Source organism: Micromys minutus, assembly GCF_963924665.1.
Source record: "Micromys minutus genome assembly, chromosome: 15".
NCBI lineage: Eukaryota > Metazoa > Chordata > Mammalia > Rodentia > Muridae > Micromys > Micromys minutus.
Window position 1 is genome coordinate 6,898,623 of NC_137984.1, and position 12,627 is coordinate 6,911,249.

At 41.0% G+C, this 12,627-nt stretch overlaps 1 protein-coding gene across 1 annotated transcript; it reads right to left on the minus strand.

The window, feature by feature from the left end:
• Positions 1–569: 569 nt before the first annotated feature.
• HINT3 (histidine triad nucleotide binding protein 3) lies at positions 570–10,877 on the minus strand. The gene is made up of 5 exons (XM_080929230.1): positions 10,485–10,877; positions 7,603–7,720; positions 5,503–5,572; positions 4,386–4,512; positions 570–2,886 (listed from the first exon to the last, which is right to left on the minus strand). The coding sequence occupies exons 1-5, from the start codon at positions 10,662–10,664 to the stop codon at positions 2,854–2,856; spliced, it is 528 nt and encodes a 175-aa protein (XP_080785356.1). The 5' UTR covers positions 10,665–10,877; the 3' UTR covers positions 570–2,853.
• Positions 10,878–12,627: the final 1,750 nt, after the last annotated feature.

Here is a 12,627-nt window from a genome sequence, read left to right on the forward strand (position 1 = left end):
TGTCATCGGGAGCAAGAATGGTGCCCAGAGATGCATGTCTGAGTGCTTAGTCACCAGACAGTGGAACTGCTTGAGAAGGACGAGAAAAACTAGGTGTGGCCTTAATGACGTGGATGTGAAAGAAGTGAGTCACTGGGAATAGGCTTTGAGGTTTCAAAAGCCCACAGCAGGCCCAGTGTCTCCCTCTGCCTATAGATCAGGATGCCACACTCCTCTATAGCTCCAGAGCTGCTTGTGTGGACCATGCTGATAACTAAACCTCTATGGCTGGACACAGGCCCCCAACTAAAAGATTTCTCCTATAAGAGTTGCCGTGGTCACGGTGTTTCATAGCAACAGAACAGTGACTAAGACACATTACTAATTAGCTTTTAAGTGTCGTCATGGATGGATAACACATAACTGCACACTACCAAAAAGGCTAAGTAGATTTCTATTGTAATACCTTATGAGTAAAGAAAGTGAACACTGAAATGATCTGTTAAGGATTTTATATTTTACTTTTGTTATCAGTGCATTGTGCATTTATAATGGATGGGGGCAGCAATACATGGAGGTCATGTGTCAGGTCAGAGGACAACTTTGCAGACTCATTTATTTTCTTGTTCCACCTGTACATAGGTCCAAAGATCCAACACAGATCCGCACCGCAGGGTTTCATTGCCTGGCAGTAAGCACTAGACCCACTGAGCCCCCGTAAGAGGAAGTAAACCTATACAAACAGAATCAACCAGCTAATTACATTTTCAAAGGTCCCTGAAAGCATCTGAAAAAACCCCTTAACCACCTTCCAATCATTAATGTGACCAACTGCATCACTGCAAATTCATGGAGTAAAGCATTCAAAGGTTGCACTTTTCCCAAGGTTTGTCCTATTTTTACTAGTCCAGAAAACATATCAGCTACATAAATATTGCACAGGTGGTATTAACAGTATATAACACCTGTAAATCTCATTGTGGGAGCCCACAGCACCTCCCCCTATTTCTAGTGAATAAAGTGACATTCAGAAGTTTGTGTAAGTTAACAGTGCTTTCCCACCATCAGTCTGTCTAACACTGAGGCATGAATTCCGATGTTTACTACCTGTTCTCATCAGAGATCTCCCTCTCATGGCCACTTGCCGGGACATTGCCACACTTAACACACTTAAATCTGACCAGTTATTTTTATCTGAGTCCCACAGCACTGGCAACTGAGCACAGGCTGACTGGCATCATTCCTTTAGTTCTGCACCCAGGAGTGTTTGGCACCCGTTGAATATTAAAAACTATTTGCTAAACTAATAAATTTTAGTCATACTACAGAACACAACTATAGGTACTACAGCCAAGCGCTGCAATAAGAGGGGTGTCAGTGAAAACTGCACAATCGCACGCCAGGCAAACAGTGAAGAGCAGAACGGTGTGGGTGTCTGTACGGCATGGCTCTCTATGCTTTCCTGCACACACGGCACTACTAGACACTGCACAGGCAGAATTGGCCTTGACCACCTGCTTTCTCTGTAGTCACCACTGTGTCTGTTGATGCCTCAAAACAACTCCCAATAAACACTACCACTGAATAATACACCAATAGTATTAGCACTATGCTATCAAGGTAAACTTCCTTATATGTGTCTCTATTTCAAATCAAGTCTTTTTTCATAAGGGTTGATCTAACCACTACTTACTTTCATTTTCTTTTGATAAAAACATACCATATGACAACAGTTTCTGTCACTTGTCGTACATTACTAATTTGTGTCTTTTCCTTGTCTCCTGGCAGGAAAAACTGCATATGAGATTTGTTAAGATAACCACGTTGCTGGTTCTTATAAACATTCATTTAAAGGTATATTAAAGTCGATCTCTCTTAGCTAAACCTTCACCTTTTGTGACCTAACTTTTATAGTTTCAGGTAACTACAGTTAGCCCAAAATAGTCAATGAAAGTCCCAGTAATAAATAACCCACATATTGTAAACTACATGCAATTCTGTACATAAAAAAAAAAAAAAAAAAAATGACATCTCACACCACCCCCCTCCAGCCCAGCTGGGATGAGAGCCATCCACACGGTCTGGATACATTCACTCACAGAACCCACCTCAGTAACCAGGTTAATGTGGCAGCGTCAGAGCAGCTGTATTCAACTTAGTGCAGCACAAAGTGCAGTCGTGAACACTGGCGGTATTCTGTCTGTACACTGGAACTTATCAGTCTCTTACTGTGCTTGTCGTAAGCTATTTACCTATGGTGTGCATAATGAGAGTGCACAGGATATGTTACGGGTTTTGGTATCATCCTGGGTTTTGTGTGCTCACTGAGAGACTTAGACAGTATCTTCCCTACGGCTGAGGGGAGGCTATTGCGTGTGTGAAACCAGTTAAAAGTGACCGACACAACTGCTTCCTTCTCTCAGGAAGATCACACAGGACTGGTGGTGGCGTGCTATTTTTTATTTTGAAAATTTATGTGTAAGACTACAGAATTGTCATAAAATGGGAAATTTTTTCTCCATTGTAATAAAGGTTCAAATTTTTTATGTCAGTTTATTCATCGCAAATTATGATTAAGACCATTAATAAATGAAACTTGAACTTTAAAAAAATATAGGATGCATCTTAATTAGCAGAATTTGTATTAAATGGACTTTTAGCTATAGTTATCTTAAGCATAAAACCTTACATAAATGAGCATTAAAACAAAGAAGGCAGGGAGAAAATTCTCACGTAACTATGACACGTCAGAAAATAGATATTCAGAAAAAACATAAGGTACTCAGTGGTAGTGATATGGACGAGCCAGCAGACCTTCAGACTGCAGTTAGCCTCCAAAGAGTCAGGTAAGGAACATGTCCACCGTTCACATTTTTATTTTCTTAGCTTTTCAAGCAAATACTCAACCTGTAATAAAAAAATACATTTAAAAAACATGAATATATGGCTCATTCTAGTTATCAGTGCCTCTGTTAGATAAATTTCCTTGTAACACCAAAGAGCAAGAAATGTCTTATTTTGTTTTAAAAATATTTTACAAAAAGAAAACACAATAGTTCTATAAATTATAATAAAGTAAAAGTAATATAAACAGGCAGATTCCAAATGACATTAAATATTAAAAAAGCTTCTACAAGAAAAATACAATAAGTACAAAATTAAAATGTCTTAAACAAGATATATAAGAAACCAGATCATATTACCAAGTGACATAAGACACTCTGAAATGTTATCTCTGTGAGATTCCAGTTATAAGAAACTCTGAAGGCCCAGTATTGTGGCACATGCCTCAATCCCAGCAGATCTGCAGAGACATGCAGATCTCTGCGAGTTCAAGAGCAGCTCAGTCTAAGTTCCACGAGAGCCAAAGATATATAGTAAGATACTATCTCAAAAAAAAAAAAAAAACCCATAAACAAACAAGAAGGAAGGAAGGAAGGAAGGAGGGAGGGAGGGAGGGAGGGAGGGAGGAAGGGAGGGAAGGAAGGAAGGAGGAAAGAAGGAAGGAATAAAGGAAGGAAGGAACTCTAAAGAGGGAAATTCTGGAAACATTAAAAAGTATCACTGGTCGCTAATAAACAGGAGGAGAATAAAACAGCAAAGAGGGCTGTACGGAAGTGAAACGATTCTGTATGGACCTACAGTGGGGATGCATGCTGTCATACATCTACCCAAACCTACCAGGAATATGGCAGTAAGAGTGGAACCTGAAGTGAGCTACACCTTGGGTAGTGATGGTGTATCAGTGTTGGTTCTTTGATTGTAACAAGCATACGACTACGGCTGGGATGTGGTAGGAACAAACACTGCGCAGAGGAAATATGAAAACATTGGACTGCATTCAATCCCTAGTACTGCAAAGCAGAAAGAACATGAGCTTTTAAAACTATCTGTGTATGATCTTTCAACTAAGAAAGACCAGAGTTTATATCTAGATCTGAATCCACTTTTTGTTTTGTTGTTTTTCAAGACAGGACTCCTCAAGGTAGCCCTGCCTGTCTTGGAATTAACTCTGTAGACCAGGCTGGCCTCAAACTCACAGAGATCCACCTGCCTGTGCCTCCCAAGTGCTGGAACTAAAGGCATGTGGCACCACCACCCAGCCCACATCTAAATTCTTAAAGCTCTGCCTTTCTATGTATCTCCTACTTCTCATCCTATAGAATCAGATTGCCCAGAAAATTTCTCAAATTAAAAACATTATTTGGAACCAGAAATTGTAGCATGAGCCTGTGATCCTGGCTCCCTCAGGATTTCTGGATATATATATTTTCTGGGTGCAGTTTATGAAGATAAGTGTTCAAGCCAAACAGAACTCTTTGTCTAGTGCAGTAAAGAAAACAAAAACGAAAGAGACAAACACTTTAAATTTGCTGGTATGCTGCTGCTGTTATGGGATTACTTACTGTGACAAACCAGTAAGAGTCCCGCCTGTACACCAGCCTTGAAAAGAAGCTGAACTCCTTGACGGGTGCTATCACATGGAGGTGAAGATGAGAGATGGAACAGAACGGGGGCACGTGGAAGCCCATTCTGAAACACAAGCGGTTACACGACTCACTTCTCAAGTCGTCTGAGATTACATGTAAGTGAAGTAGGATTAAAATCATCCGGAGGTGAGCCAATCCCCATTCGTGGATCTTTTAGTGTCTTCCTTATACTCAAGTCCTGCCGAAGTCCTTCATGCTGAAGTTCACAGACAATTCGCACCATTTATCAAAGGCGGCCTCACGCAACCTCTAGAAAGTGGAGCTGCACTGTCACTAGTCAGTTCAGTCCTTACCATAAGACGCAGAATTCTGCAGATACGCCCTGCACATGACCCTCAATGTCTTAGACATTGAGCACTGTTCATTCACTTTAGGACATGGCCAGTAGATGGCAGGCTTTCCCCTTTAGTACAAGACACAAGTACTAACCAACATTCCCACAGTAACATCAATGATGGTGTGTATGTGTGTGCATACATGGCTGGTGTCATAACTGATCATCTATCCTGGGACAGAACCTTTCTCTGAACCTGGGGTAGCCCAGCAGCCAGCAAGCCCCAGAAGCTCCTCTCTGCTTCCATCCTGGACTTCAGGTAGGCTTATACCACGCTGGCCTTTGACTTGGATGCTAGGCACTCAGACGTGGGTCCTGGGCTTGCACTGCAAGTACTCTTGCTCGCCAAACCAACTCATTATTCCCAATAATGCCTGTCTAAACCACGTCATAAGTACATCAGTTTACCCAATCTTGTAGGAATGAACATATAGAACTACAAAAAGGGAGGACATATTTGTCCTACTTTACCTACGTATTGTGTGCATATATGTGTCTGTCCAAACTACAAGTGAGGTGTTGGGAAGACGGTGAGACATGAGGAGAAGTCTGTTGTTTATGCCGTCAGTGGACTTCATCCTCACATGCAAGAATGCTGCACCTGGAGCACAGCCCTGTCACCGCTGCTTCCCTTCCCATGACAGAAGAACTTCAGGAAAACCGAGAGCAAATGTTAGTTTCTTCTCACAGTGCACATACCTCACATCTGTGAAGTCTGTGAAATTGTTCCTCTCAAGCACGGTTTTTCCAACAGCCACCATGTTCTCAACTGGGAAGCAGGAAAGAAACTGTTAGACTATGGTATGCAGTGAGCTCACTAAAACTTTACTTCCTCGGGGGTATTTATTTTTACCCATATTTCTCTAGTATTTTTTTTGATTAATTACTTTTATTCTTTGTGTGTATGTGTGTGTCCAAATTATGTCAGCGTACTATGTAAAAGCCCACGTAGGTCAGAACAGGTGTCAGAGCCCAGACAACTAGAGTTACAGGCAGTTATAAGCTGCCAGGTGGGTGCCGGGAACCAAACCCACATCCTCTCAGAGAGCAGTAAGTGTCCTACACCTCTGGGCCATCTCTTCAGCCCCCTATTCTCTGCTGTCTTGAAGTAGAAACTGTGGGGGGGGGGTACATGAGTGAAAGTGTACACAGAGGCCAGAAGACAATGCCAGATCTCCTGGAGCTGGGGTTACAGGCATTTGTAAGCAGTTGTGAGGTGCTAGCCCTCTGGAAGAGCAGGGAGCACGCTTACCACCTGAGCTGCCTCGCCAGCTCCTTAAGACTTATTTTCTCATATGAGCATCCAAAGCTACAAAAGTCCCTCTAGGTACTTTAGCTATGCTCCATAAATTTTAATATGATCTCTTTTTATTTATTTATAAACTCAGCTTTTTCTTCTTTGATTTATTTTGAAATTATTTAGAAACACGTTATTTCATTTAAAAATTCTTTTTTGACATATTTACTTAACTATAAGCCTGTTTAACAAAAATATTTATTGCTATGTTAAATATCTAATCTAACTCCATAGCCCTCAAATAATATAATTTGTAAGATTTCAAGCACAGTATGTGCTACAAACCTTATGTTGATGCTTAGAATCTGTTCTGCCTGGGTGAACATATGCTCTTAAAAACCATGCACTCTGCAGTAAGTGAGATTCTGTTACAAATCAGTAACAGCGGGGGAGGGGAGGCTTGACAGTGTTGCCACAGCCTCCCATGTACATATCACTTTTTCACTTTATGAACTACATAAAAGTTAAGTGCGACAACTTTTAAGATTTTGGTATGAAAATATTCACATAGGAAATAGAAACTTTTAGTAAGAAATACACAATCAGTCACAGAATAAATATTTTATGTCTATCAGCGTAAATGTTACCCTATGTTTATAAATAAAATATATTCTAAAGCACGTGGTAAGAACACATAGGTAAAGAATTTTGTATTATTTAGAAACTGGTGATTCAGTCACCAACAAGCTCATGAGCCATAATGGTACACCACCAAGGTTTTTATCTAAGAGTTTTATCTAAAGAGTCTAGTCTGGTTTATCTGTGGGAGAAAACCATACAGCACTGGTGAGAAAGGCTACTACACCAGACCTGGAATAAACTCAAAAATGTCTTAGGAAAGTATATCAGAAAAAAGTCAAGAAAAGCACTGAGTAGGTAATACAGAATATTCTCAAAGAGACAAAATTCGAGTCTTCGTTTCAGAAGCTAAAAGTTCCAAACGACGACCTGAAAACTAAACGGTCGCGCTAATGTACCTGCGTCTAAGACTATCAGGCAATGTAAGCTCACAATACAGGATAACCTCTTTATAATTTTTCATATCACCTTTCAATTTCAAAGTCAAGAAACCCACCATCTAAAAGTACAGAGCAGAGCCAGGAATGGCCATGCATGTACTGTCTCTACGGCTTCTGTGGGTTCTATGCCAGCTACAGCCAAGACTGAGAGTCAATCTTAAAAAACAGAATAATAATATAAGCACCATTCATTATCTCAAAAAAGATTCTAAAAATTAAATATTCCCACATCTGAAATTTGCTTCAAATCCATTGTGGCTGGTTAACATATGAAAACAAACGACCACAAGTTACTAAAGTCAGTGTGATATACATGGAAAGTATACTGTCACTTTTTAGATTTCTATTTGGTTTTCTTAAATAGAATGTTTCAAGAAGTCTTACTTTCTGGATAAGTGGACTAGACTTGTTTCTGTTTTAATCATCACGGCCATATTTAAAGAGAACTCAATGTGGCAGAGCCACACACCGTTGTCACCTTACCCATTTCTATGTGATCTTTGTTTAGATCCTTGCAACTGCCAATGTGCTTCTTTGGCACCACGAGGTAATGGTAGGGTGCCGCTGGCTTAATGTCTTTGAAACAAACCAGGTCTTCATTCTAGATAGAGAGGCATATTGGTTAGTAAATTAAAACAACAAATTTCCCAATACTACTCTGCTGTGCTGACTTAAGCACAGGGAAGTGGCATTTATGTTACAACCGTGCCTTACTTAAATTCACAAAAATAAGCTTTAGCTTCTGTCATGTGATATTTATTATATTAAGTATATTTCAGGAAACAATTATGAGCAAAATTCATTAAAACTTTCTTACCAAAAATCTGTTCTAGCCTGGCAGTGGTGGTGCACACCTTTAATCTCAGCACTCAAGAGGCAGAGGCAGGTGGATCTCTGTGAGTTCCAGGCCAGCCTGGTCTATAGAGATAGTTCAAGCACAGCCTACACAAAGAAACTTGCACAGAAAAAAAGAAAAAGAAATCTCACTTTTAAATTTTATATATTTTCTCATCCCTACTTTAAGCTTTTTTTCACTCAAAATTAAAAGGTTAAGTCAACAAACAGTTTTTCTCAGCAAAACTCCCTGGATGCACTGTCATCCACCAATTCTGTGTCCCAGGAATCAGGACTCAGTGTCACGAGAACCCCATACCCATCCTACTAACCACAGCCAAGATGGCAAGCACAGACTACACTTTATCCATTTATCACTCTCTGAGAGTAGGCATAAGCACCGGAGTCCATGGGATGTTTTACAAAAGGTCAACAAGAAACCATCAAGCCTCGGGCTGGAGAGATGAACCCCTGGTGAAAGCTGACAATCCAGCACCGAGTAGAGTCTGTTGTCTAGCAGTGCTACAGGTGGAACGGGAGGGTCCCAGAGCGGTTGCTCGGCCACTCAGTCTAGCCAGGCCTACAAGCTTCAGGCTCAGTGAACACTCACGTTTGGCCTCTACCTATGAACACGTACACAACAAACCAACATCTTAGACCGAGGTTTACATTTAAAGGCAAAGGAACGGATGTTTCAGTTAGCTGTTAATTGCATTTCCTCTACGCTGTTAAAATGCTGAAGCTGGTTCTGTGATTTTACTGTCTTCTCTTGTACTACTGAACCAGCCATCATTAAGAAAAAAATTCAACACCAAAGATATATTGCCCAAAATACAAAATTACCTGTGTGTATACAAAAATGGCGTTTTTTGTTTGTTTTTGTAGTGCTGGTGATCAAACCTAGGACCTAGCATGCTTATATGCCTGGCAAGTTCTACCACTGAGCTACACCTCTAGCCACCGTTTTTCTTTTTTCTTTCCTTTTTGGTTTCTCTGTGTAACCCTGGCTGTCTTGGAACTCTCTGTAGTCCAGACTGGCCTCGAACTTAGAGATCTGCCTGTCCCTGTTTCCCAAATGCTGGGGTTAAAGGTCACGGCAGCCAGGCTACAGTTGTTCTTTATAATATATATGACTTCCCAGAGCAAAATACTGAAAAGAAGCCAGCTGTCCCTAACTCAACGACAATGTTGGTAAAACTATACAACAAAGTACTGAATGCCTAATAAAAGGGATGTAAAGAATCACTACACAGCTCTGAAATTAGTTCTAGGGTAGAGCATTTAAGAAGCACGAAGCAAAAAAGGCTATCTTGTGTATTGTTCTACCATGCTGTTCTAGTTGTAATCCTTACTATTCTAGGACAAATTTTCCTAACAAGTAATTCTCAAAAATATTTTTTTTACCAACACAGAGATCTTCCTGCCTCTGTCTTCTAAGTGCTGGAATTAAAGGCATGTGCCACTACCACTGGGCTATTTCCAATAATAAATAATTTAAAAATAATTCATATCAATACCATGAGATGTAAGTACCACACATGGTATTTATGTATTACATGTATATAGGTGACTCACACAGAAAGTAAGACACTGCCCCTGGTACTGGTAAGCCCTCTGCTAAGAATATGTGGTATGCTCTCTGCTTAAATGAATTCTGAAAAACACAGTAAGAAAACCATATAGAGATCTGTGAGGCAAATTATCATCTCTAATTTTTGTTAGAAAGGTTTCTCAAGCAGTCTTCATGATTCTGGTAACCTTGATTATTCCAAATCAAATAATTTCTTCTGCCCTCATTTGTATAATAATATTCCAACACCTTATGTAAGTCCAATAATTTCCAGTGTTTATAATGAATATATGTGTAATGAGAATTTTAAATGCAAGATGATAAATCTCTCTGAAAAGATTAACTCTTTATGAGGGATGATGAGATGTAAGAAAAAAAGTGTTTGGGGAAGGTAAAAGAGAAAAATTTCTGGAATTTCCAGGCATGTCCTGGCTGCTGCACTCTCGAACTTGCAGCAAGTATGATTAACTACACTTGATCTACATAGGTTTAAACCCTGTGGAGATCTTGTAAAGAAAAGGGTAGGAGTTGATAAGGAACAGAGATTTTTCTCCAGTGGTGTAGCCATTTACAAGCTATTAAATGTTATTATCAGTTCTTTCAGACCCAATCCCGAAACCCCATTCCAGCCTATTTTCAGCCAAATTCACACTTCTTCACCATGCCCGTGACCTGTTTTCTGCGACTTGTATGCTCCCTAATGATACTGGAGGTGTGTACTTTAGAATTACTATGTAAAGAAAAGGACACAGGATGCTGCTGTGTTGCAAATGCATGCAGAAGGAGGCGAGGGTGCCTGGCTCCATTCCTGCTCTCTCTCCCTACTGAACAGAAAAGGACCGCTGAACACCTCTGGGTCCCGGAGGGGCGTCTGTCACTCCGTAGGTGGGGGCAGAGACAGAAGCCTGCGAGCAGGGATTGGCGGTCGGGTCCCCACCCACCCCGGCCTGTCTCCGCCCACCTCACAGGGAAAGAGTTCGGTTGCGGGTTCCAGACCCGCCGCGACGCGGCAGAACACGCAGTTGCTGTCAAAGTCCCCGGACTGCGAGGTCCCAGGCGAGGACACCTCAGGTCCTGCTTTGGCAGTGACCGTAGAGTCGTGATTCGGTTCTCCGGCTAAGCCCGCTTGCTTCTCAGCCATGGCGGCCAGGAGGTGAGGTCTGGATCAGCTGAGCTGCGCAAGGCCCGCTGCGCGCGCAGCCGCCTCCCCTGGAGCCGCCGCCCTGGCTCTGCCCTCCTAGGGACGCGAGGTCTGCGCACGCGCAGTGACAGACTCTGGAGCGGGAGACCGCAGACAGCGCGGCCTCGAAACAGGCGACTTTCAGTGGGCGAGGAAGGGCGCCATAGGGCTCGTCCCGACCCTACGCGTCGCTCCGTGATGACGTAGGCAGCGCAGCCGCAGGAGCCCACTATTCGGACGCGCTTGGGAGTAGCCAGTAACCTTCGAAAGTGCAAAGGATATTGTTTCCACTTCTCTACAGTGTATTACGCTCCCGTTGTAGTAAAAAAAAAAAAAAAAAAAAAAAAAAAAAAAAATATATATATATATATATATATATATATATATATATGATCTTTTTAAGGGTATGAGAGGATAGAGACCCTTGTTTGGCAAAGTGAATTTTTCGTGTTTTCTGTGTTCTTGTTCAGCCACAGTAATTTTAGCATCTGAAACCAAAAGGGGGAAAAAAACCCAAAACGGCCAAACTGAACTTGACGGGTTTGCTTTTGTTTATAGTACAATGTAAAATTTTTAAAAAGGGCCTCTCCTATCTCACATATGTCATAGACAGAGAAAAGACAGCAGTTGAGAAATTCCCTGCCAATTTTTCGGTATGTCTCACCTGGTTCACTGTAATGATTTTCTCATATACGCTGCTCTTTAGGATAGAGAGAGAGAGAGAGAGAGAGAGAGAGAGAGAGAGAGAGAGAGAGAGAGAGAGAGAGAGAGAGAGAGAGAGAGAGAGAGAGAGAGAGAGAAACCCTTTGGGAACAATCATGCCTGAAAAAGTATCAGTTCTTAAGTATGATGTGATCTCCCCTTTTTCCAATACATGGCATTTGCTAAGCACCAAATATTGACTGTTTCTCTAATTGTGAAACCTTCCGAGATTGATTATTTTATTACAGTTTTACAGAAAGAAATAAATTCAGACTTTATTTTCTCACCACTTACACAAATGAGAACAAAATTCAAATAAATGTCTAACTCTAGAATCCATAAAACAAATATTTTTAAATGCAGTGTTTCCTTTTGAGATAAATTCTTGCTGAGTGCCATAAGTTAGCCTCACCTGGGAATCTTCCTATGTCAAACCTCTGGTACTGGGCTGACCATACTTCTTTTCTGATGCTCAAGTTTTACTTGGAGTGATTTACAACAAGAGTTGTGACATTGGCGCTTGTTGATTTCATAATGGCAATTACTTAGCGTGGCTTTTAAATTCAGTAATGATTTTAAGTGAATTATGTTGTAATCCGAAGAGGTGATGTAAATTCGGTAAGAGTACCTGCACATTCAAAACACATTTAATTCCCTTTGTTAATCACATGGTTGCCCATCACTACTGTAGCTTTGCAGATTCTCACAAGTCTGAGGCAGGACTCAGAAGCAGAAAATTCCACCTTAACACATTTAGATATTATCATTTTCTATGTCTGTTCTTACACTTTCATATCACTCTGCTTTTTAATGTTATGTGTGTGTCTGTGCCTGTGTGTGTCCATGTGTACTATATACATGTCTTTATCCATGTGTGTACTTGGGCTGACTCTTGGACCACGGGGAAGGTAGGTAATGTGAAGATCCTTCTGTGACTATAGATGCCATGCAGAACTTCTTGTTTGACATGGAAAGCCTTTGAGTTGGCTTTAGTAAGAACAGGAGTTTCATCCTTTATTTTTGGTGCTATCATAGTAGCACCAAGGTCTAAGTAGACATTTCACAACTGTCTGATGACTAAAAGAATGGCTTTCAGATTCCAGGGGGAAAACACAGAACTGTCACAAACAGAAGTGCTTTTAGTAAAGGCTGTGAGGGGTAAAGGTCAAGAGGGTCTGGGGGATGCCTATAACAAATACCAGAGCCTGACATTGTGAATTAG

Coding starts and splice junctions, on each gene's coding strand:
- HINT3 (XM_080929230.1), bottom strand. CDS start 10,664: ATGGCTGAGAAGCAAGCGGGCTTAGCCGGAGAACCGAATCACGACTCT. Junction 5,573..7,602: donor CAAAGATCACATAGAAATGG/GTAAGGTGACAA, acceptor CCTGCTTCCCAG/TTGAGAACATGGTGGCTGTT. Junction 2,887..4,385: donor ACTCTTACTGGTTTGTCACA/GTAAGTAATCCC, acceptor TTTTTATTACAG/GTTGAGTATTTGCTTGAAAA.